Source organism: Dendrobium catenatum, unplaced genomic scaffold (assembly GCF_001605985.2).
Source record: "Dendrobium catenatum unplaced genomic scaffold, ASM160598v2 fragScaff_scaffold_262, whole genome shotgun sequence".
Lineage (NCBI taxonomy): Eukaryota > Viridiplantae > Streptophyta > Magnoliopsida > Asparagales > Orchidaceae > Dendrobium > Dendrobium catenatum.
In genome coordinates, this window is record NW_021318724.1 from 400,258 (window position 1) to 425,902 (window position 25,645).

Genomic DNA, 25,645 nt, shown 5'->3' on the forward strand with positions numbered 1-25,645 from the left:
TGTGCCAATTTGTTCCTTGACTAAAAGTGGAGCATGAAAATTTAGTCAACTTGGTGTAGGGACCACATCCTAGCACCCTCTTCCCTTATAATCATTTGCTTCTCTAATGGCTAGCCTAACTTCATCACCACCATTGTTAATGTGTCTCTAAGAGCTCTTTCAACGGTGTGACCACCATATTGGTTATAACCTCATTAACCTATATTGATTTTAACTCCATGGCTCTTCCGGCCACTTCCTCTTATATAATTTTTTCCCACTTTTTAAGTATCATCCTTTCATGTTGCCTCCTCCATTGCTTCCTATTATTTGATTATTAGTCACACAACCTCTTCTTCTTGAGTAGCATTTAATGCCACAATTCATTATTTGGTTGCTCATTATGCAGTTTGTGCACTATCTCTTCTACCACCATTATTTTTGTAGATTTTTCCTTTTTAATTCTTTGACTTTTCTATAAGCATTTCTCAAATTTGTCAATATTACGCAATGTCATGATGAGTAATAATTTTTTTTAAATATTTTAGACGTTCGCATTAAGCTCCTTATATAACCAATTCATATTTAACAATGGCTTGATTGAAGTATCTAATTAAATATTATCTCATGTTAAGAAGTGGTATGTCTTCTTGATGAAGGAGTGATAGATAATCAGTGGCTTGACATCTTGAATGATCATGCATATTCAGAAAGAACAAATCATTGGCTCCGTATAAGGGCAAAGTGTAACACATGGTTAATCATACCCTATTCAGAAAAGAACAAATATTAAATTATTAGCAATCAATCTCAAAAGAAGTTCCTACCTGATCCTGCAAATCCAGTTGCTTGTAATGTAGTCATATTTATTCATCAAAATATTATGGGCCAGCTTATATGATTTACTGCCACTCAATCATACCCTTATAGCTTACATAGAAGTATTTTGGCTAATCCCATGTGTGATGCCCCAGAATTCAAACCATAATCCAAATTGAAAGAATTAATGCATCTTTAATCTCTTATTTAATCTACCAAATATTGTATAAGATCATCAATATAAATCAGTCTAGCGGATGTGAATCTAAAAAATCATATACATCAAAATCTTTCACTATATTCATTTGTCAAAATTTGATTTACAATAGTCCGAATATCACTTATAATAATGTAATATAGATATATCTCAACAAGCACTTGATTATAAAAACATAAAATAAAATACATAAATCAAAAGAAAAACTCGAAGATTGTGATAATATCACTCCATAGGGTCCTAAACATTTCCCTAACTTAAAATAAATAAAATTAATATGATGAGCACATAACCCAACAAGTAATCAAAACCTACCAATACATTTAATGCAAGGTATCAAGAACCAATATGCATGCTCAACTCAATCAACATAAAATCAGTGGTCATTTGAAAGGCCATCGTTTTACGTGACCAAACCATCTAAGGCGACTCTGTCTAATCTTATCTTCCATTGGAGCTACTCCAACCTTTTCACATATATGCTCATTTTGTATCCTGTCCCTAAGGGTAAAACCACTAATCCACATGAGCATCCTCATCTCTACAACACTTAACTTAGTATTATGTTTCTCTTTTAATGGCCAACATTCTTCACCACAAAGCACTACAGGTCTCACCACCATCTTATAGAATTTCACCTTAAGTTTGAGAGGGACTTTCTATCACACAACAAGCCAGATGCATTCCTCCACTTCAACCATCCAACTTGAATTCTACTGTTAATATCCTCATCTATTTCACAATCACTTCGAACAATAAATCCAATATATCTAAAACATGTACTCTTATTAATAAGTCATTACTGAATATATTCGATTATTAACTTGAATTCTACTGTTAATATCCTCATCTATTTCCCCCCACTAGGTCTATTACTGTTAAAGTTATATTCTATATATTCGATTTTAGATCTACTCAAGCAAAAATCTTTAGACTCTAAGATTGACCTCCATAATTTGATTTTACCTTTCAACTCCTGCTCTAGTCTTATCAACAAGAAAAATATCATCAGCAAAAAGCATACACCAAGATACACCCTCTTGCAAATATCTAATGAGAACATCCATGACTAAAGTAAAAAGATATGGGCTTAAGGCTGATCCTTAATGTAATCCAATCGAAATAGGAAAATACTTTGTCAGACCACCTTGTGTTTGAACATTTCTCAAATGCACCGGGAAGTCCTCAGGAAAAGCCCAGTTTGAAGAAGAAATGAGGTAATTCAAAAAGCAGTCCGGAATGTCCTCCATATAATTACCCCCTAGAAACTCATAAATAGTAGCATTGTTGCACCAATGATCCCATCTCATAGAGATAGGAGCATTGTGAGTAATTTTAAGTTGAAAGCATGATTTAACTCCTACAGCAGTGTCACAAATAGATTTCCAGAGATTGGAGGCATAAGCAGGTGGTGGCCTCCAAGGGGATCTGTATCTATAAAGGAGCCAAGTAAAAAGAGGAGAAGGGATGTTGTACATTCTATAGATGACAGAAAAGTTGTAAGCAAATTGCAACACAAAAATAGAAGGGATACCCAGACCACCCTTATATTTCGGCCTACATATTTTTTCCCAAGACACCATATGCAACTTTTAGAAATCTGAGAATCTCCAAAAAATAAAAACCTAGAGCTGTTTTTTTTGACATATTTGTAGACAATTTTCGGCAGAATGGACCCCCTTATCCAGTAGGCTATGGTGTTCTGAATAGTGAATTTGATATATTGAAGCCTACCGGCAAAAGACAACAAGTTAGCATTCCAACCATTCATTTTCTTGTTAACACTACCCATAAGAGGGATGCCAATATAAGTGATTTTTGAGACAATGTTGTGAATCGAGAGAGCTTGACAAATCTCCGTAGTGTTACTAAGATATTTAGGAAACATAATAGCACTTTTGTCATAATTAATATGGAGACCTGAAGCATTAGCAAATTCACTTAAAATGTTAGCAAGAAAGTTACAATTTTCAATAGTAGCCTCCCAAAAATTAGCACATCATCTGCATAGAGCAAATGATTTATGGAGTCGGTACCTCATAAAAATTCCAGCGAGACGGCCGCCTCCAGAGAGAGTTCTTGCAAACATAAATCCCATAAAATCTGCCGGGATTTACCGAGTAAATCCGTACAGGATTCACCTAGGATCGAGATTTAAGGAATGCTCAAAAATCTCAAAATAGTTTGACAGGATTTAGCATAAATCTGAGGTAAATCCGAACATAAATCCTAGACCAAACAGCCCCTAAATTTTGATCCACAATGAGCTACTGTTGCCGCCTTGTCCTGGTTGGCTGGCGGCGCTCAGCTGCAAAGTGGCATCTGAAAAGCATATTCTTTACCCACACAACTGAGGACAGGCGAACGAAATTTCTCCGCGGCCGATCGATAGCGCACATGTTGACGGTTGGTAGATGTGATTCCGCGCCGCTGGAATTGACCGGTCCACTGCTTTTCTCATAATAGACCCTCAGATTATAGAGTTTTATGTAGATCACGTACACGGCATCGCTACCTAGTGGACAAAATTGCCAACACTGAGGGACTTTTATAAGAGTTTTCCAGTTTCTTAAAATGGCTAATCCTCTCCCGGGCTCTTGATTTTTCCTTGCCTCTCAAGCCATTCCCTCCAATCTCCATACTCTCGCTCCTTGATCTAAAGTTTTCACTGTCGACCTCGCCGCTTTCGCCGTCCACTGGTTGTGTAAAGTAATATAGCTTTTGCTCGCGGAAATAAAGACGTTGGTAAGTTTATTGCATCTATCTTCTTAATTTGTTTAGACGCATTGGTGGAGATGGGAAGTACGTTTTACGGTTCAATGCATTTAAGAATTAGGTCGATTTAGTAAACCCAGGGATTTGATCATTGGTCCTGTGGCTCGTGGGTGCTAAAAAGCTTGGTTCTTTTATATCTTCTTCTTTAGATCCATCAAATATGATTTTTCTTGATGCACTGAAGCGCATCTTGCTCATTCCGAGGCTCACAAGAAATTTCCTTAACACATATGTCAAACTGCAATTCTTGGAGTTTTCATTGCTTTAAGGCACACAAGAAATTTTCTAAATCGTCAAATCTGAGAAAGCGAACACGGCAAATCTAATTCTTATTCTTTTTGAGATGCTAATTTTTATGCCCCCCTAAATTTTATTATTATTTTTTTAATTTTTGGGTAGACTGGTGAGTCTGGCTTCTTGAAACTCGCAAGTCCCATAAGATTTATTGCTCCTTCGACGACGTTCCCTTCCTGTTGGATTGGAAGTTACGACATTTTTTTGATCGGAAGCAACAACGGGAGCTCGCTTGCTGTGAAGGTAAATTTCTCCCTTTCGCGCGCTTCTTCGGCCAAATCCCGTAAATCCGCCGAACCAAAGGATTTCGTAAATCCGGGATTTAACAGGAAAAGAGGGAATTTTCCGTCAACCGCGGCTTTGATTTACCGTGAGATTTGGTTTTGCATTTTTGGCCGTTTGGCTGGATTTAGCTCAAATCCGCTTCAAATCCAGCCTAAATCCTGCATACAAACAGCCCTTTCGTTTTGGGATTTGTTTTCATGGAAGGTGTGGTTAAGGTGGATCCCGTTGTTTGCCAATTGAAATTTTAATTGTTAGTAACTTCAGAACAGTGGTTTGATTGAGGATTGATTGTCAAACCTCACCTTTTTTCTAATATTGACAGTTTTATTGAATTTTATGATAAGTAGGATAAATTTCATACTGAATCCAATTGTTGTTTTTTGAAGCATAATCTTGTAAAACTGAATTCTTGATAACTTGTGCAGCTTGCCTTGTGACAAAGGGAGGAACGCCATTGAAGAGGTGACATTCCGAATGGCTAATGTTACCTCTTCTTACATTCAGGGTACAACTTTCATCAGGTAGCCTTTCCCACTTTTTCTCTGATGTTGTATCTGTAAATTTTCTAATATGCCACATTTCATGGTTATTGCGAGCAGCAGTGAGAAGTCATAAGGAACCAGTGTATTTTCACTGGAAATGATTATTTTTCTGTTTATGTGCTAATACACATCTCTGTTTCTTGATGTTCGCTTATTGAAAGAAAGTTCCTATGAATCAAGACAGGTTATAATCTTCAACAAGGCCACTGACTGTATTTGTAAAAAAAGTAAATAGGTTAACTAATGTTCTATATACTCTTCACTGTCTCTTTGAATTCTAAACAATACTTTCAACATTTTGAAAATATGTTTTTCCTCTTTCCTTGAAAATATTTTTTATTTTTTTTTATTTCCTTTAAAATATATCTTTGTGCTATAGTGCAAGCTTCAGGTGTACAAGATGCTCCTAGCTTTTGATCATTTTTGTCTCATCTTGGCTATGGACACTACATCTTCCTCATCCTTTCCTTTTTCATCATTAACCTTCTCGAAATAATTTGGGGCAGATTTATTGAACCTTCTTATCGAATATTTATTGTTGAGTATTGCATGAGGTGCTGAATCACTCAACTTCTAGCCTATTATCCTTGGTCTAAACATTTTCTTTTCCAGTTATTTCTTTTAATTCTATTGGCTCAAAAATTGCATCTTCAATTTTCCATTCATAAATTATTAAATATCTTCCACTGCAAGTTTATTAATATTCACCATCTTTTGTAGCCACTACTCTCACAATTTCTCTAGTGCAATGGATTTTCTCTACCCTTTTAGTTTTATGATCAATCTTACAAGTTTCATTCATTTTTGTTCACTTACATTAATTTTAATTAATTTCTACATGTAAGTTCATGAAACAAAATTTGTCTAATTGTAGTTTTATATTTAAATTTTAAGTCTTCATGAAATTCTCTTATCACATAACACATTTGCAGCATTCATTCATTTTAATCCACAAACTTTAACTCTTGAAGTTTTCATGTCATCTATGTGCTTATTCTTTTGCATAATACATCAAAGTTATCTAACCCTTTTTCACCTAAATATAACTTGATTTCATAACAATATTGGCTTATAATTTTGAAATTCATATATGCTAAAGTTGCGCATCTTGCACTCAAATTTTTTTTTGGCTAATTTAATCCTTTTGTATTCCATAATTTCATCCATTGCTCTAAGTTCTACTTAGTTCAAAATGGATTTCAACTATTAGAATTATGATAGGAAACACTTGGGTTCACAAGTTTTCCTATCCCAAACTAGTAAAATTACAGCAGCCAACTGCTGTCCACAGAAGCAAAACAGCAGAAAAACAGGGAAAACGCACCAGGAAATAGGGAAAAAAGGGAGAAAAACACATAGTATAAGAAGATAAGAATTTAATGTTATTTTTTGATGTAATCCTACCCATGATCATGAATGCTTTTGCCGCATAACTACATCATTCCTATTATTGATAAGTAGCATTCCTTTGAGTCTCATTATTTCTCCTTGTGCCTACAACAAATAAATTATCATTGTATTTGGTCATGCTCTTTTTCAAGATCAACACTCATCATATAACAGTCTTTCAGTTTTCTCTATAGTTTTTCTTTAGCTCAAAACTATCCTTTAGAAGTTATTTTAAATACAAACCAAACTTATTTTTTGACGTTGACATGCATTTGATTAGTATATATTAGATTATGCTCTTTTATGAATTCATTGTTGGATTGCTTTAGTTTTATTTCCCTTTCTTTTTTTTTTAGAAATAGGAAAATACCATTTTAGTTTTATTTCCCTAGATTTGTAGTTTCAAGCATCTTTTGTTCTTAAATATAGTGTTAAATGCTTAGTCTCCAATCATTTGGAATCTTGTTAATTTGCAGGATTACAGCATTTTTCAAACCAAATACTACACCTCGCTCATAATTAAAAAAAAAATTCTCAAATGACATCCTACAAGAATTTCAAGCCAAAACTAAATTAAGGTTGCTTTTTGAAGTTATTTATAGTATATTCCATGATTTTTTTATTATCTTATTTTAATAAATTTATTTCTTAAAAACTATTTTACTAATTTCTTAAAATAACATTTTTCATCTCAGTAAATGCCTTATTCTTTAACTTAATATTGTTATGTTAACTCAAAATATTCTTACTTGATCAAAATTTTTAGACATACTTATTTTACTTTAGCTATTAAATATATTTCATTATCTCTTTTCTCTTCTTCTAGGCTATATACAAATCATCAAGAGTTGTACCTTTAACTTTCTTTGCTACTCTCTTTATGAGACATTAACTTTATAACTATGTATGCCCCAATTAATTTTTTTTCATTATTTCTTTTCTTAAAATCACATTTCCTCTTAATAAATTTTTGTATTTCCTGATTCCATCACAATGCTATGATGTACGATTTATTTATAGGCACTTTTATTTAGTTCAATAAAGTGGTTCGATTCTAAATTCCTACTTTGATCTCTTAATAGTCCATATTGGGAAGATTTTCATATTTTAAGTTTCATCATCTTATTTAAGTTGTTTGCTTCTTTTGATTATTTTCGTTATACTTTTAACATATGCATCCATCACTATTGCTCTAACTAATGGGGGTTGAACTTACTTTCGAAAGTTTTTTATAGTATTTTCAAACGATAAAAGCTCAAACTAGCTTCTCAACTATTTGTATGTGATCAATTTTGTCTCAAAGTATCGCATTTCTCTAATTTAAGCTCTTGAATATACAAAATTGATCCCAAATGATTATGTAAATAAAAAAAAGGATAGAAAATTGATCCTCATTTAGTCCCTAGACTATAAAAATTAATTTCAATTTAGTCCTTAAAGGACTATTTGAGGTCAATTTTATATAGTAGAGGGATTAAATTGGATAAATATGATAATTTAGAACTAAATTTGGCACATACAAATGATTGGTGAATTATTTTTTTGGCTTTCTTTCCATTTCAAACAACATTTCTCTCCTTATTAGTAAGAGTGTGTATTTAATATTTGGTAACTTTTCTTTTTTATATTCATTAAGTGATTGAGAAAATGATCAAAATGATCCCTTAACTTTTTGTGAGGGACCAAAATGGCCCCCAACTATTTTGAGGGACCAATTTGGTCCTTTGAACTCCCCTAAATAGGACTTTTTTGGTCATGTCGTTAATTTTAAACAAAAAGGTGAGATGGGCTCTAGGCTATTATCTGAATAAGCAAAAAATACTTTAAGACATCTTCCCACAGCAGAGTAGCATATTAGCGATTCCTCAAGGTGCAACCAAGCCGGCTGTCCATCCTGCAGTCCCGCATCGTCAATCATGTCTCGCAGCATGGATCGTGTCGACCCTTGTAGTCCATCCCCAGAGCAGTGATTGCGTCGACCCCGTAGTCCCATAGCGTCGATCCCAGCATCAGTTGATTTGGCCGAAGAAGTGCGCCAACTGAAGAAAGATGACTACCTGCGCAACAAGCAAGCTCCCGTCAGGAAGGAACATCATCGAGGAGGCGAAGAAGTTATTTAGTTACTCGTTCAAAATTCTACCCGTCATGCGAATGAGGCAAAGTCGAAGAGCAACGAACAATGGTGAAGGGGAAAATCAAACCGAGCAAATCTGCCAAATCAAGGCATCTACAAAAATATGGAAATAAAATAGTAAGAGAATTAGTAAAAAGAGATTCATCAAGGAAAAAGAAAAACAAAAATATAACTTAGGAATAAATTAACTTAATTATATTAATTTAAATTAAATTAATTAAAAATATAATATAATTAATAAATAATTAATTATTTAAATTAATTGATATGTAATTTAAATTAAATTATATCATTTATATTGATTATTTGGTAATAATAATTAAAATTAATAAATATGAATAATAAAATTATAATTTGACAGCTTCTGTAAATGTCATAATAGGAATAACTAAAATTTTTGAATTATTAAAATTAAAATTACTTATAATTTTTTTATTAAAGAAAAGTTTAATTATATTTTTTAACAAAAATTATAATCCATAAAAAATAACATTTATTAAATATTTTAATGAAAACATATCAAATTACCCTCATACTTAACACCATCAACCCTACCATTTGATGGTAGGACAAAAAAATCTCATTTGGAGGAGTTGAGGGACCAATTGTTCCCTCAAAATAGTTGGAGATCATTTTGGTTCCTCACAAAGAGTTAAAGGATCATTTTGATCATTTTCTCTTAAGTGATATGTGAGAATCTATGTCTGTGTAAAACTTCAACAATAACTATGTGCTTTTTTTCACTCTACACGTCCATTTTAAGACCTCAACTCTTTTTCCACCATCATCCTACACCATTCATATTGTTAGCTTGAACAATATACCATAGCATATAACATTCCCAATATTTTTGGATTTCCCCTTACAGAAATGCTAAGTTTTTTCTTTCTTCTAGCAATTTTGTTCACTAATTCTAGTCTTCCAATTCAAATTCAGGAGTTCCATATATTAATTAAGTAAATATAATCCTAATGTTAGACTTAGGTTTTGTTTGGGACGGTTTCTTATTGCTTCGTAAAGCAGCTTCTTAGTATAAAAATTAAAAATTTTGTGCTAAAAAGTTGCTTTAAGAATCAGTAAGAAAGTCGTTCCAAACGAAGCCTTAGTTTACTGTTGCCTATTTTTTACCACATTTTATGGGTTGTCATTTCATGTGATATTCAAACTAGCACTTCTAATAACAAATTGATTAAGATATGATGCGTCACTCACGAGAGATATCCTAGTAACTCTTGTTCTTTTCTCATTTCAATTTTGCTAGTTTTTAGGCTGTAACTTATATAGAATACATTAGCACTGAAAATATTGAATTGGGATTTCATCTTTTTTTTTTTTTTGGAAATTTAATTAGGATTTCATCTGATTGGCTAATTATTAAATTACAACCAACACCCAATTTTTCTCATTCAAACTTGGGATAAGGGTGGGTTTATGACATACCATCAGTATACTTTTTTTCATTTAAAATTTTCTTACTGAAATTGTTTTCTTTCTAAAAACTTTGTAGGCTACTTTGTTTCCACATCATCATCAGCACCTCCAATCATTTGTGACTAGATTTTTGAGGCTTTTTATTTTGCTATAAGTGGGGGGATCCATTTCATGGTTTAAGGAGTACTTAACCACAATTATTTCATCAACTTTTTTTCATCAAGAATTTTATGGAACACGGTGGCTTTTCTTCTTTCTGTGTTTGTGGTTCATATTTAGAATTTACCTTGAAATGATTAAAAAAGAATAGCTTGATAAGTAATTTATTTTAGAAGGAATTATTTTCTAATGGCCGGCAGATTTCTAATGTTGTTATTTCTTAGAGGGTATTGCTGCTTGAAAGAAGTCACAGGATTGAGGTTCTTCTCCCAACCGGCTGTTTGTTGGAAAGCTTCAAAATTTACACCGACCACCATCAGAAGTGGCCCTGTTCCAGCATTGTTCGGAGACGGTGTCAAGGCTAGGAATGATGGCATTTTATCCTATTCCATGGATACAATTAATGGTCAGGATAATGTTTTAACAAAAAAAGGAGCCAGTAATGGCACTGCTATAACTGATGGGTTTTTTGAGTGCCAAGATGAACAAGATTTAGACTGTCCTACTAAAGGGTTTTCCCCGGTCTCAGAGGCTATTAATGATATCCGTCAAGGAAAGGTTGGTCTGTTTTTAGTGCATTGGTCATTAGTGTATACTTTATTGTTTTTATTGTAATGCTAATTTAATATTTTCTTGTAGCTTGTAATTGTGGTTGATGATGAAGATAGAGAAAATGAAGGAGATCTTATAATGGCAGCTTCTAAGGCTACACCAGAAGCTATGGCTTTTATTGTAAGGCATGGGACTGGAATTGTGTGCGTTAGCATGAAAGGAGAAGACCTTGAGAGGCTGCAACTTCCACAAATGGTCATGAACAGAGATAATGAGGAGAAACTTCGTACAGCTTTTACTGTTTCAGTGGTATGCACATCATCCTTTCGCTACTGATTTGAATCTGTATAAGCTATGTTATCAATGATATGATATGTACACCTCAGTGAAATATCCTTCAAAATGTTTTTTATTTCATGCAAAGTTTTTGGTCAATCATGCATTCATGACTTTTGAAACTAATCCATATTACTTTTTTTTTAACTAATCCATATTACTTGAGCTCTACTAGTTGGTAGGATTAGGGTTGTGAATGATCCTATCTCGAGCTAATCTGACTTGGCTCAATATTTGCAAAAAAATGTTTGATTTGATCTTGAGTTGAGCCATACCTAGCTTTATGTTGATTCAATATTATCTAAATTCGAGTAATGTTTTATTCATTCATTGAGTCCTTTAATTTAATTCAAGCTCTTTTCTAGTAAAAAAATTGGCTTAATTTCAATTATTATTATTTCTTTGACGCTAAACTTTTAGCCAAATTACAAATAATCAACCATATCAATGTAGGCACATATGTATCCCTGCACAGATGCTTGTATGCATTAACACAAATATAAATATGTGTATACATAAACTCGGACATATACACATATATTTTGATGTGATTTCAAGTTGGTTTGAGTTAATCCAGATAAAGCTAAATCCAAGTTCGAGCCAAGCCAGACAGGATGGTTAATTTATATTTGAGCCAGGTCAAAGCCTAAAATCAATCCGATTTTCAAGTAATCTTTGATCCAAATTCAATGCCCATTTTATGATTCTTCTTTCTATGCATTTTTTAATTTTTCAAAAGCTTTTTAGAGAGGCACTGCATACGCCATACGCAATTCAATCAAGGCCAAATATAAAATCTGTCAGCAAATATGTATTTAGATAATTCATTTTCTCAAGTTGCTTTCCACTTTTTTTTAGTTTCAGGCATTCTATATTTTACAAAAATGCTTTGTTTCTCTAGATTTCTTTTTTTTAAGTGTTTATGGTTTCTACATGGTTAAATAAATGCATGCAATGACAAGACAACTTACACAGGTCCATATAAAATAATAAAATAATAAAACAACTTTAACTTACAAATCTAGTTATAAAAAAAGTCTGATATATCATAGTCTCGTATGGGATTCAACTTGATTTCATTTTTTGTGAATCTACTATAAAGACAAACTTTATGAAAGTGTGTATATAATGAGCTTTGACGTTGTTTGAGAGGATGGTGATGTTGTAGAAGAGAATAGATGATCTTGATATTGCAGTTGAAGGTGATGCGGAACATCTTAAGACAGGGAGTTCTCTAGTACACTCTACGCATTAGTTACCTTAATTACCTTTTATTTTCTGTTTAGCTCTGCTTAGTGATTTGCTCTCCACTACCTTATTTCCCTTTCCGTTAGTTGTCAGTATCTTTTTACTTTTATTATAGTTGCCATTTTGGCTATAGCAGCAGATATTATATAATTGTAAAAGAAGAGAGCAAGAAGGTAGAAAAGAAATACACAAAGTTCTACAGAGCCAATTCGGTTCTCGTTATTTCCCTGTTTCATTCGCTCACTGTTCCTAGTTTTCTTCCACCGATATCTACATCAGTTTTGGTATCAGAGCCCGGTTGCTTGGGAGGAAATGGCGGAAGGTAGCAGGCGAGGGGCTGGCGACGACGTTCGCAGCCTTGAGGCACTCTGGGATAAACACGACATCCTGAATCGAAGGTTAGACGAAATTTCGACTGATCTTTTTCGGTTGTCTATGGACATGCGCAGGGAATTTCAGGCCATCAGAACGGAGATGGAGGGGAATCGGCGTCTTCGGACACCAGCGCAGGGAAATGCAGTTCAAGGGAGACGTCATCCGGTTCGTATTCAGGAACGACGACGTACGCATCCCAGTTCGGAATTAACCGATTCGGAAGAAGAAGAAATGGAGCCTACCCTGGCGGATTCGCCGTCGGAGTCGGAGGAAGAAATGATACCAGATCAGCATGTAAGACGGCGCCGTGGAAATTATCACGGTCGGACACAAGGCGAATTCCGAGTGAAGCTCGACATTCCTTTTTTTGATGGCCGACTGCATATTGAAGACTACCTAGACTGGGAACGATCGGTAGAAACTTTTTTTGAGTACATGGACATTCCGCAGGAAAAACAGGTGAAGTATGTGGCGTGTCGTTTAAAGGGAGGAGCAAGTGCGTGGTGGTTGCAACTCCTACAAGCTCGCCGACGGGAATGTCGTGGAGCGGTTCGCAGTTGGCCCCGAATGAAGCAGCTCCTGCGTTCTCAGTACTTGCCTACAGACTATGAGCAGATCCTCTATCATAAGTATCAGAGGTGCACCCAAGGCAGTAGATCCGTTAGTGAATATACGGAGGAATTTCATCGCCTTAGTGCTCGGAACAATTTGAATGAAAGTGCTAACCATTTGGTTGCAAGGTACATAGGGGGATTGAAAGAGGCCATACAAGACAAATTAGAAATGAATACAGTTTGGTCTCTGTCCCAGGCCATAAACTTTGCTTTAAAAGCTGAAATTCAATTAACCAGGGCTTATAAACCATATTCAGGACGGAGACAGTCAGGAGAAAATCTCTTGGACAATGTGAGGAACAGTACTTCAGTGGGTAAGGCAGTGACCGCAGGTTCACATAGTTCCCCAGCCGCGGCGGCAGCTGCCCCTAATGTGGCTGGAGCTGCTGTAGATCCGAAGTCGCAGCTGAAGGGCAAGCCACCCATACGCGAAAACCCATACGCCAGGCAAAGTACCATAAAATGTTTTAGGTGTTTTCAAATTGGACACAAATCAAATGAGTGTCCAAGTCGACCGCAATTGCAATTGACCGCAGCCGAACTTGAGGAGTTCGAAGGGGGAGACGAGGACCAGAATGCTGAGATAGAAGAGGAGATTCCTGCAGATTCGGGAGAACCACTAGTTTGTGTTATGGAGAAGATTTTGTTAGCCCCTCGGCAGCAGCAGAATTCTCAAAGGAATGCAGTTTTTAAGACAAGGTGCACTATCAATGGTAAGGTCTGCGATTTACTCATTGATAGCGGGTGTACCGAGAATGTCATTGCTCGGTCTGTTGTCCAAGCACTACAACTCAAGACTACTAAAAGCTCCCATCCTTACAAGATAAGTTGGGTCAAAAAAGGAATGGATATTGCGGTAACAGAAATGTGCCGGGTTACATTTTCAATCGGAAAACATTACATTTGTGACGTACTTTGTGATGTTTTAGATATGGATGTTTGCCATATTATCCTTGGTCGGCCATGGCAATTTGATGTGGGGGCTCTTTATGATGGAAGATCCAACTCATATTCTTTTGATTGGAAGGGTAGACGACTTAAGTTCGTCCCATATCAACCTGATGGTAATGTTTCTCAAAAAAACAAAATGGCTGTTATGCATATGGTCTCGGGATCCTCTCTGTTACAAGCTGGCAAAGAATCTTCAGTAATCCTGGCTCTAGTTCTCAAGGAGCAAAATTCTTTTAATGAATCCACTCACGGAACTGAGGTGCAACGTTTATTGTCCAAGTTTTCGGATATTGCTCCTGAGACGTTACCAGCAACGTTACCACCTCTGCGTGCCCTGCAACATCAGATTGACTTTATTCCGGGAGCAAGTCTGCCAAATTTACCACATTACCGTTTGAGTCCCAGGGAACATGCGACGCTGCAGCAGTTAGTTGATGAATTGTTGGAAAAACAGTTAATTCAACCGAGTTTGAGCCCTTGTGCTGTGCCCGCGTTGCTGGTGCCAAAAAAGGATGGAACTTGGCGAATGTGTATGGATAGCCGAGCCATCAACAAGATCACAATTAAATTCCGTTTTCCCATTCCTCGACTAGACGAACTCTTAGAGAAACTAGCCGGATCAACAGTCTTCTCCAAACTTGACCTTCGCAGTGGCTATCACCAGATTCGTATCCGGCCGGGTGACGAGTGGAAGACGGCTTTCAAGACTCGTCAAGGACTTTATGAATGGAGGGTCATGCCCTTTGGGCTTTGTAATGCTCCATCTACATTCATGAGGCTCATGAATGAGATTTTAAAACCCTTTCTGAACAAATTCTGTGTTGTCTATTTTGACGACATTTTAATTTTCAGTAAATCGTTGATGGATCATTGGCAGCATTTAGAGCAAATCTTTGAGATATTGCAAGAGAATAAGCTCTACCTTAATATATCCAAGTGTGAGTTTGCTACAGAAAACACATATTTCCTTGGATTTATTATATCTGCAGATGGCGTGAGGGTTGATCCGCAGAAGGTTAAAGCTATAACTGATTGGCCTACTCCAAAATCATTTTTTGATGTACGCAGTTTCCACGGGCTCGCAAATTTTTATCGCAGATTTATTCGCGGATTCAGTGTGTTGGCAGCACCTTTGACTGACTGTTTGAAACTCAAGCAATTTCAGTGGACCGAAGTTCAACAGGGAAGTTTTGAAGCTGTAAAATCTGCACTTGCATCGGCCCCAGTATTGGCTTTACCAGATTTTGAACAACCTTTTGTGGTTGAGACGGACGCTTCGGCGACGGGTGTTGGAGCTGTTCTAATGCAGCTCGAGAAACCCATTGAATATTTTAGCGAGAAGCTGTGCCCAGCACGGCAAAAATGGAGCGTGTATGAACAAGAACTTTATGCCGTATTCCGTGCCCTCAAGCAGTGGGAGCATTACCTGTTACATCAAGATTTCGTGCTCCATAGTGATCACAAGGCTCTCCAATACATCAACAACCAGAAATCATTTAATCGCATGCATGCTCGTTGGGTATTATTCTTACAACGGTTCTCTTTTGTTCTTAAGCATAAATCGGGCTCTCAAAATAGAGTGGCAGACGCTTTAAGTCGGCAATCCACATTGTTGTTACAACTGAGCACCGAAATCACGGGCTTGCAATGCCTCAAGGAGCTGTATGCAACTGATAAGGATTTTCAAAAAATTTGGGCGGACTGTGCAGATAAGCCAACCGTGGATCAATTCTCAGTGAGGCATGGCTATTTATTCAAACAACATGCCCTTTGTGTACCAGATTCGTCCTGGAGACAGCAATTAATCCGGGAAATACATTGCGGCGGTTTGGCCGCACACGTGGGCCGAGACAAAACCATCGAACAACTCCAATGTCGCTTCTTTTGGCCGCATTTACGAAGGGATGTTACTAAATTCATTGAGCGTTGCTCAGTGTGCCAATCCTACAAAGGGGGCGGACAGAATACTGGTTTATATATGCCATTGCCTGTACCTGCTACAATATGGGAGGATCTTAGCTTGGATTTCGTTCTCGGATTGCCGCGGACTAAAAGAGGTAATGATTCTATTATGGTTGTTGTAGACCGGTTTTCTAAAATGGCGCATTTTGTTGCTTGCAAAAAAACATTTGACGCTCTCAACATTGCCCGTTTATTTTTCAATGAAATCGTTCGATTACATGGCATCCCACGAAGTTTGACATCCGACCGTGATGTCAAATTTGTTAGCCATTTCTGGCGTGAATTATGGAAACGCCTCCAAACTGATATCAATTTGAGCTCGGCATACCACCCGCAATCTGATGGCCAAACAGAAGTGGTAAACCGAACACTGGGAAATATGTTGAGATGTTTGGTGCAGGAAAATTCAAAGCGCTGGGATGAATTGTTAAGTCAGGCTGAATTTGCTTACAACAGCATGCCGAATAGATCCACTGGACTCTCGCCATTCCACGTGGTATATACGAAGGCACCGAACCATACGGTGGACGTTGCAGTTTTGCCAAAATGCACCAATCGTATTGCAGCTCAAACCGCTGAACATTTTACCAAAATGTTACAGGATGTCCGCCTAAAGCTAATAGCGTCAAATGAACAATATAAGGCTGCCGCCAATCGCCACAGGAGGGAAAGGATCTTCAAACCGGGTGAATTAGTTATGATTCGTCTTCGTAAAGAGAGAGCTCCACCTGGAGTGTATTCCAAGCTCACACGGCGCAAAGTGGGCCCTTTTCCTATTTTAAAGAAGATTAATGACAACGCTTATGTCATTGATCTACCACCAGAGTTTGGCACAGCATCAACTTTTAATGTTACTGATATACATCCATATTTCCCGGCTGATGATGCACCCACTTCAGCTTCTACTTCAGCTTCTACTGAGACAGTAGAATTTTCAGAGGACGGGAAGGACTGATGCGGAACATCTTAAGACAGGGAGTTCTCTAGTACACTCTATGCATTAGTTACCTTAATTACCTTTTATTTTCTGTTTAGCTCTGCTTAGTGATTTGCTCTCCACTACCTTATTTCCCTTTCCGTTAGTTGTCAGTATCTTTTTACTTTTATTATAGTTGCCATTTTGGCTATAGCAGCAGATATTATATAATTGTAAAAGAAGAGAGCAAGAAGGTAGAAAAGAAATACACAAAGTTCTACAGAGCCAATTCGGTTCTCGTTATTTCCCTGTTTCATTCGCTCACTGTTCCTAGTTTTCTTCCACCGATATCTACATCAGAAGGCCAACCCATCTGCTTAAAAATTAAAAGTGAAATTCATCTTGATGGTGCTTTAACTTTCAACACCTCTCGGCCCCCTTCTCTCAACACAAAAATAGAAAATAAATACCAATTACATTGTTTGGGATCAATGAGAACTTCTATCATTTGTTTCCATCAAAGTCTAGTAGAAAACACTAGTTAATGTTCTTGATTTTTATTACTAAGTATGTATGATCAAAACCTAATATATAGTTACAATCACATTTTTATATAAGTGGAGTTGGAACTCTCTCTTTTTTTTTTTTTACTTTCTACTGGCATCTCTTTATGTCAATTTGTGCGTATATGTTTGTCTATTTGTTTATATTTGTATGCATCTATATGGTGGCTCTAGTTGTACGTAGGAAAGTCATTCTCTTATCAACTTTTTTTCCAAAGTATTTTAGCTTTCAAGCTCTTAAAATTATAATCGATACTGTATTAATCTTCAGCTATACAGTAGATGTCACAACCCAACCACTAAGCTTGGAAGAATATCACATAAATCTAGCAGGATGCGGCGAGTAGATAAATTTAGAATGAATTCTAATAAGTATAAATATATTTGCAATAATATTTGTTCGTTAATAAGATTATCGGAGCATCTAAATACAATAACACCTAATTAATCCATCAAAATATAAATAAAATTTAAATATTTTAAGAACTCCTCTTAAGTATTAATTTCTATTGAATCCTCTAAATAAGTTATAATTGTAATCACCTCACAATGATATAGTTCAACTAGAAACTCTAGTTTTATAATATACAACTAATAATATGAAAAATCATAAAATGATTAATGTGAGTTTGCGAGTAACAAACTCAATAGGTGAGACCTATCATGCTATAAATAATAAGGCATAGGGCATAAATATGATCATTAAAAATGACAAAAGTAATAATATATAGTTTATTCAAATATGGTAATTGTTCAATGATATTTACTCTGCATTAGAATGATATGTATATATATATATATATATATATATATATATATGAGTTGTTACACTGGTAGCTAGTTGTGGACCCAAATTTATTAGATTGTGGAGCAAACGCCTCCAAATTTTGAACTAATTAATGGTCCAATATTGCAGCACATTCCCTGTTTTTGTTTATCAAAAGTGGTAAAAAAAGAATTAATGTTTTGTGAATAATGAAAATTTTGGTTAAATAAGATACTGATTTTGTGTTTTAAAATTATTTCCTAAATAATAGTTTCAATTAGTATTTCTGCACCATTCTTCTTTTCATACGCTTGATGTTTGGGCAAACCATAACAAAAATTAATCAAGTTTAGCTGCTATCTTTTTCAGTAGTTCTTATTTTTATCTAACTTAACATTTTGGAGTCTCATGATAAAAAATCAGTGAGTAATACAATTGCCATCTGACTGGCGTTTTTTCTCACTTTCTTTGTCTAATTATATATATACGGGACTTTTATCTAGTTAATTAGCTGAGTGGTATCGCCTTAGATCTCTAAAGTAGTAATTTAACGTTTTAATCCTTGAAAAAAAAAAAAAACTTCTACTGTTTGAACTGCCTTTCAAGTGCCTGCAAACTTCCTACCTCTCGTCTTCCAAAAAGAAAAACTAATTACTGTTTTTCTATAACTACTGTTTGAACTTCTTTTCAAGTGCATTCCAACTTCTAACCTATCCCGTCTAAGTATTGAAATGATTTCAGTGTTTCTATCGTTTTGCTCATCTAAAATTATTGATAGCCATGAAGAGGGTGGCCTTCTATGAGGCCCAGACACCTTTTTACCCGCTTAGTGATAAATATTTCAACATGAGGGTAATTTTACCCTTTTTTTTCCCTTGCTTTTGTAGGATGCAAAAGAGGGCACGACCACGGGTGTTTCTGCCAAAGATAGAGCAACAACCATTTTGGCTCTTGCATCTCCTAACTCCAAGTCTGAAGACTTTAACCGTCCTGGCCATATTTTTCCATTGAAGTATAGGGAGGGTGGCGTGCTTAAAAGAGCTGGGCACACGGAAGCCTCTGTTGATCTTGCCATACTGGCTGGATTGTCACCTGCTGCTGTTTTGTGTGAAATTGTTGATGATGATGGTTCCATGGCACGCTTACCAAAGCTGCGCGAATTTGCTCAAAAGGAGAATTTGAAAATCATCTCAATTGCGGACTTGATTAGGTATTTTATACAGCTAATTTAGATTTTTATCTTTTCCATCAAGAAAATCTTGCTGTCAGTCAGTCATTTCCCTTCTCTAGTTATAGTTGTTATATTCGACTTCTATCCTATCATACGTTTCAATCTTGCGTACTTCTTAAGACTTATGTGCCTTTTTCTAATAAGTATGTATTTTTGCAATTGGATTCTGATAGGAAATACTTGAGCTCGCAAGTAACCCTAAGGTAATACTTGAGTTAGCAAGCAAACCTAATCAAAATTAGTACAAAAACAGAGAGAAATCTGATGTCGCAGCATAAAAACAGCACCAACGCAGCTGGTCTTGCGTTAAAACAGTGGAAAATTGGGAGAAAAATCAAAGCTTTCACTAGTAGATGCAAGAAAACGATAAAAGATACAATGTTCTTCAATTCGAGTGGAAGAACAACTCTCCACAAGTCTCTAGCAAACCCTAGAGCCCAAGCACACGATGAGATCTCCCACTTTCATTCAATTTCAAGATGATCCCCCAATTACCTCCTAAGCTCATAATTAACATCAAAGGACAATTACAAACTTCCTAAACAACTCCTTCATTCAAATTTTCCCTCCTAAGTTTGAATTAATCCAAGCATGGACCACTTAGAGCTTCCGGCCCCCTCCTTTCTTTCTCTGTTTTCCGCCCCCTGTGGGGCCCGTCGAGTGTAGTAGACAATGACCGGTCCAGCCGGCCCCTCCTAGACCGGTGGCATATTAGATTCACGCGCACTTTTGTGTATTTATGGTAGTGTTTTTGTCTGGAGAGATTATTCTGTGCGGATACCGGACACAACTTATCGTCCAGAGGCGAATTAGGTGCAGCCACATCATCCAGTACCAAGCTCGGTACTGAGCTCGGTATCGAGCCGCGATACCGAGTAGATGGTGACGTGGCGCATTTTCATTGGGCTCTCGACCGCGTTAGGTGTCCGCACAGAATAATTTGCCTTTTGTCTGAGGGTAAAGGTAGAAGCAAAATAGAACAATGCAAAGCCTAGATATTTTTTGGGGAAATTTTGGGGCACAACCCTTTTTATTAAAACCAAAAAGAAATACATATCCAAAACAATGGGGAAAAAAACTGAAAAAAAGTTTGAAAAAGAAAACCAAAAAAAAAAAAAACTATCATTCATTCCCAAATAATGAATGACGAAGACTTACAAAAACAGAATGCCAACAAGGCATTAAAGATATCATAACTCAACATGATTACATGACAATAAGCTATTAAGCTGAAACTCATCTCAGCCCTGGTAATACCAAGATAAACCCCGAAACTTCCAATGTAAGCCACAGAACCATGTTCCATTGGTAACCCTTCAAAATTGATTTCCAACCCGCCATTCACATTTGCATCACCTCCAAGTAGAATCCTCCAGCATTGTCCAGATAATCAAAACCTCGCAGAAAGCAAAAAACCGAAGTTAAGTAAGAATTTCTGGAAATTTTTTTTGAAGATCTTCATAAATTTTCCATTTCTTAACTTTCAAATTGATGGCCTTTCTCATAATAAAACTCAGTGTCAAAGGCGAGATATTGCACTACCGTTTTGCCTCATTAATTGAAGTCGCTTGTTTTTATTTCTATAAATTTGTAGTTCAATGAAGGTTTCACCAGACTAAGGACCTTTATATATTTGTATATTTTGCTGTTATAGTCAAGCTTATGAATACCTGAACCTTGAAATGGCTGTCATCTTAGAAAAGACAACAGTTTGTGATGATACATACATGGAAATAACCAATTACGTGATATAGGACTTCTTCGGGTCTATAAGAACTATTACAAAACTCTGCAAAGATTAAGAGTTATGCCATTAAAAAAAAAGGACTTGCAATGTAGTTTACAAAATCTAAATCACCCACATAAATCAATCACTAGATAGTTTAAAGAATAATGTTAGAAGTCACAAATTGAAAAATTCATGCTCATACAATAAAAGGAAAATCAATGTGTAACGAATTTGAAAAAATTTCAATCATGCACAAAACTAATCACTGGGATAGTTCAGAAGGAAAAAAAATGATGGAAATCACCAATTGGAAGATCTAGCTCTCACACTTCTACAAAGAAAATTATTCCCTTAGAAGTTTTTGCCAAAACTTGCAAAGTAGTCAAAGAATCCATATTCAATATCACACAAAAATTGAGGACAAATGGAAAAATGTATGCTACCATTTAATATTATTTTTTTAGTATGCATCGGGGTCCTATTTATAACCCAAATAGTTCTAGATAAGTAACTTCTATAGTCTTCCAAGATTTGGCCATCTGCGATGAGTTCTATTCGAAGACTTTTTTTTCCCTAAACTAGCCCTGTTAGTTAGTTCTATTCGAAGACTTGAACATCAATAAAAACAAAAAGTTTTCGACTTCTTTCCTGCAACAAAACAGGAAATTTTTGTTTCCAAAACTTCATTCAAAGCAATTTCAACAATTTCCGATTTCCAACTTCAGTGCAAAAAGGGTAGGAGCCAAATAGTCGTTTATAGCTACAGTGCCCATAAGGAAGCCAAGGACTTGAACAGAGCTACAATAGCTTAGAAGGAAAGCCATGGACAAACCGTAGCTTGCTGAAATGAATTTCCTTAATGACCAAACCGGCAAACCCATATAAGGAAGAAATCCAGCACATCTTAGTAACCTGATATTTGCTACACTTCAAAGCCTAAAACAGGAACACAGCGCACAGTAAGACCGTCTCCAACAAATAGTATGAAAAACAGAGTTGTGCACGTATTCTTTGCCCTTCTCTTGAGGTTTCTACTAGTTATATAGAAAATAATAGGTAACATACAAAATATTAATTGATTGATTTGCCCAATCAGATTGGTCCAATAAGACAATAATTATATTCCTAATCTTTAAATTTTTACAGTTATAATAATTAAGTTTACTTATTTCTACCTCTAAATGGTAGGTAATAATTGATTCTGTAATAAATGCCTAATTTTATGATTATCATGTTGATACAATAATAATGGACCAAATTAGCAACGGCTAATGGTTAATAACATTGTTCCAAAATCAAGATTGTGGCGAAATAATTGAATCAGAAAAGCAGAGTAAATCGGCCAGGTCCTGAATAAGAATCCGGAAACAACTGAATTATGGAATCTAAGAAATGAACTGAAATGACTAGTAGTAGTAAATCAAATCTCAAATTATCATATATGTAGCTTATCTTGATTTGCTGGTTGGCTATCAATCAAAAGGTCTAAGATTTGAATCTTGCCTATGTGTTGTGTGTGTGAATTTGTCTTAATTGGTCTAAATGTCCAAAAAAAAATAAAATCTTATGAGATAATCAAAACATTAGGTAGCACATCATGCTTTCATAGAATTCAACATCATATGCATGCTCTAAACTAAAATGGACTAGGAAGCAAAAAATTAAAACATAAAAAAACTAAAACAATATCAATTCATATGATTTGTGTTCCTAATGAATAATGATTTTCAGATTTGCATCTGATACGCATGCACTTTTATCTGAATTATCATATATTTTCAGTTTTACCATGAGCTTCAGTGTTCTATAACTAATATATTATGATTGAAAAGTGTTTTTCTCTTATATAATCTTCTTGTCTATGACTTAACGTCATTAACAGAAAGTTGAGTGCTTACACAAGCTTATATGACAGGTATAGGAGGAAGAGAGATAAATTGGTTGAGCGTGCTTCTGTTGCCCGCTTACCTTTATCATGGGGTACATTCCAGGCCTATTGCTATAGGTCTTTGGTGGATGGGATAGAGCATATTGCCATGGTCAAAGTGAGTGGCTTTGAAATACATTGTCAATCAATATTGCATTTAACCGTATCAAACTTCTATCATAGTTTGGAACACAATCATCATGTGGAGAGATTATTCTATGCCGACACCGGACACAACTTACCGTCCAGAGGCGAATCAGGTGCAGCCACATCATCCAGTACCGAGTTGCGGTACCGAGTAGGGGTGAAGTGTCGCATTTTCATTGGACTCTGGACAGCGTTCGGTGTCCGCACATAATAATTCATCCATCATGTGTCCTGATACTTCAGCTGATTTTTTAAAGGTTTTTTAAATTTACTTTATAATCTAAAAACTTTCAATAGGGTGATATCGGTGATGGACAAGACATATTGGTGAGGGTGCATTCTGAGTGTCTCACTGGCGACATATTTGGATCGGCCAGATGTGATTGTGGTTCCCAGTTAGAAATGGCCATGAAGCAGATTGAAAAAGCTGGCAGGGGTGTGCTGGTTTACCTTCGTGGGCATGAGGGAAGGGGCATTGGCTTAGGCCATAAGCTCCGTGCTTATAACTTGCAGGATAATGGGCGTGATACAGTGGAAGCCAACGAGGAATTAGGTTTGCCAGTTGATTCGCGGGAATATGGCATTGGTGCACAGGTCAGTTAGTATTATTTAAATATTATTATTATCTATAAATGTTGTTTTTGATTATTAGCCCTTAAATATTGTGTTTGATTTACTTTAAGATAGCTTGAACTAAGATATTGTCTAACAATTTAAATTTTTGTTATTTAATGATGAAGATGTCATTAGATTGAGTGGTTAATTACGTAGCATTACATGATGAATGTCAGCAAACCAAACAATTGCCAAAACTAATCTGGTTGGGTCAACATGAAAATTGTTGTGTGGGGTCATAGTTCAGTAGATTTTCTCCTCCATGGAAGCAGCACTAACACCTCCTGTAACACCCCATAGTACCCCTTTAACGGTACAAGGAGTATTACTAACATTTTCATACCTATTCATACTTCATATTTTTCCTTGATCATATGAATCTGATTTACTACTGCATGATCATAGTACCCCTTAACGATACAAGGAGTGTTACACCTCCTGTCTACTACGTGTCTATGCATAGTTAGGGTCGAGGAAAATTTTCTTGCCAACCTGTATAACCAGAAGCTTCTTTGCATTGGTGCATGGAGACATGTTTTGAAATGTCAGGAATGTCTTTCTTAGGCTTCATTTGGAATTCTTTTTTGTGCTTTCTAGTATAAAAAATTTAATTTTTGTACTAGGCAAGAATACCTAGATTCTTAGTTCTTGCCACCGATGATAGTAGATTTTAATGATTTTTTGGTAATAAACTGCCAATTTAATAATTTTGTTTGCAGATACTACAAGATCTTGGTGTCCGCACAATGAGGTTGATGACCAATAACCCTGCCAAGTACAGCGGCTTGAAAGGTTATGGCTTGAGCATTAGTGAGAAGGTTACTCTGCCAACCCTTATTACAAAAGAGAACAAAAGGTACTTGGAGACTAAGCGGATAAAGATGGGGCATGTCTATGGATCTGAATTCAATGGCCAATTGAGTGATTTGATCAGTGATGTGGAAGACGTTAGCAATCAGCAGCAAACCTCTTGATGCCAATAACTGGAATCATATTGTAATTTCTGTTTAGTATTTGGAGTCAGCTGTGCGCTATAGAATGATTTTATGTTCTCTTTTTGGCCTTAGGGAATGCGCCTCAGTGTGTGTGCTTATTCTTTGAACTTCTGAGAGCAGCAAACATTTATTCAACATAGCTTGTGATTTTCACCTTTTTGTCTGTTTATTTGTTGGTTTTTGTGGTAGATTCAATGATCTGAATTATAGAATTTGCATTCAGCTTGAACTTGAAAACTCCTGATTAATAATTTGTTTGTCATTTTAAAAGCTTCAAAATAAGATAACCAGTTATATGCCAAAATTTTCAATAGGCCTATGCTAATCCGCATTTATCTCATTATGAAATATGACTTTAATAGCAATATTAGTTGAGAATTGAGAATCTAAGCAATATAAAATCTTATCAATGCCTATATTAATAGCAATGTTTGAATTGAAATATGACAATCATGAAAGGAAGTGGCAGAAACCATTAGCCATTCTCCATGATAGAGTTAAGGGGAGCAATTTTTAGCCAAATTCAAAAGTATCATAAAAATGGCACCCATTATTTCAATAAGAGAATTTCTAGCTACTAGATCATTGAAAAGGGAAATGTTATTTCCATCCCTAACATTAAAAGAAAATAATATTCTCATCTTTGTAGTACTAAGGGATAATTCTTTGTAGAAAGGGGAAACCATCATAAGAA

At 35.8% G+C, this 25,645-nt stretch overlaps 1 protein-coding gene across 2 annotated transcripts; it reads left to right on the top strand.

Annotated features, from left to right (window-relative positions):
- The first annotated feature begins 3,311 nt into the window (after positions 1-3,311).
- On the top strand, positions 3,312-25,108 carry LOC110115750 (probable bifunctional riboflavin biosynthesis protein RIBA 1, chloroplastic). 2 transcript variants are annotated; one of them, XM_020849099.2, is made up of 9 exons: positions 3,312-3,760; positions 4,190-4,327; positions 4,795-4,890; positions 10,249-10,582; positions 10,664-10,885; positions 19,195-19,517; positions 23,183-23,312; positions 23,639-23,935; positions 24,676-25,108. In XM_020849099.2, the coding sequence occupies exons 3-9, from the start codon at positions 4,844-4,846 to the stop codon at positions 24,928-24,930; spliced, it is 1,608 nt and encodes a 535-aa protein (XP_020704758.1). In that variant the 5' UTR covers positions 3,312-3,760; positions 4,190-4,327; positions 4,795-4,843; the 3' UTR covers positions 24,931-25,108. The 2 variants fall into 2 exon arrangements, with proteins under 2 accessions (XP_020704758.1, XP_020704757.1); XM_020849098.2 differs by lacking the exon at positions 4,190-4,327.
- Positions 25,109-25,645: the final 537 nt, after the last annotated feature.

Excerpts from the sequence above, each read along its gene's own strand:
- LOC110115750 (XM_020849099.2), top strand. The coding sequence starts at position 4,844 with ATGGCTAATGTTACCTCTTCTTACATTCAGGGTACAACTTTCATCAG. Across the intron at positions 23,313-23,638 it reads AGCATATTGCCATGGTCAAA|GGTGATATCGGTGATGGACA; the intron begins GTGAGTGGCTTT and ends AACTTTCAATAG. Across the intron at positions 23,936-24,675 it reads AATATGGCATTGGTGCACAG|ATACTACAAGATCTTGGTGT; the intron begins GTCAGTTAGTAT and ends TTTTGTTTGCAG.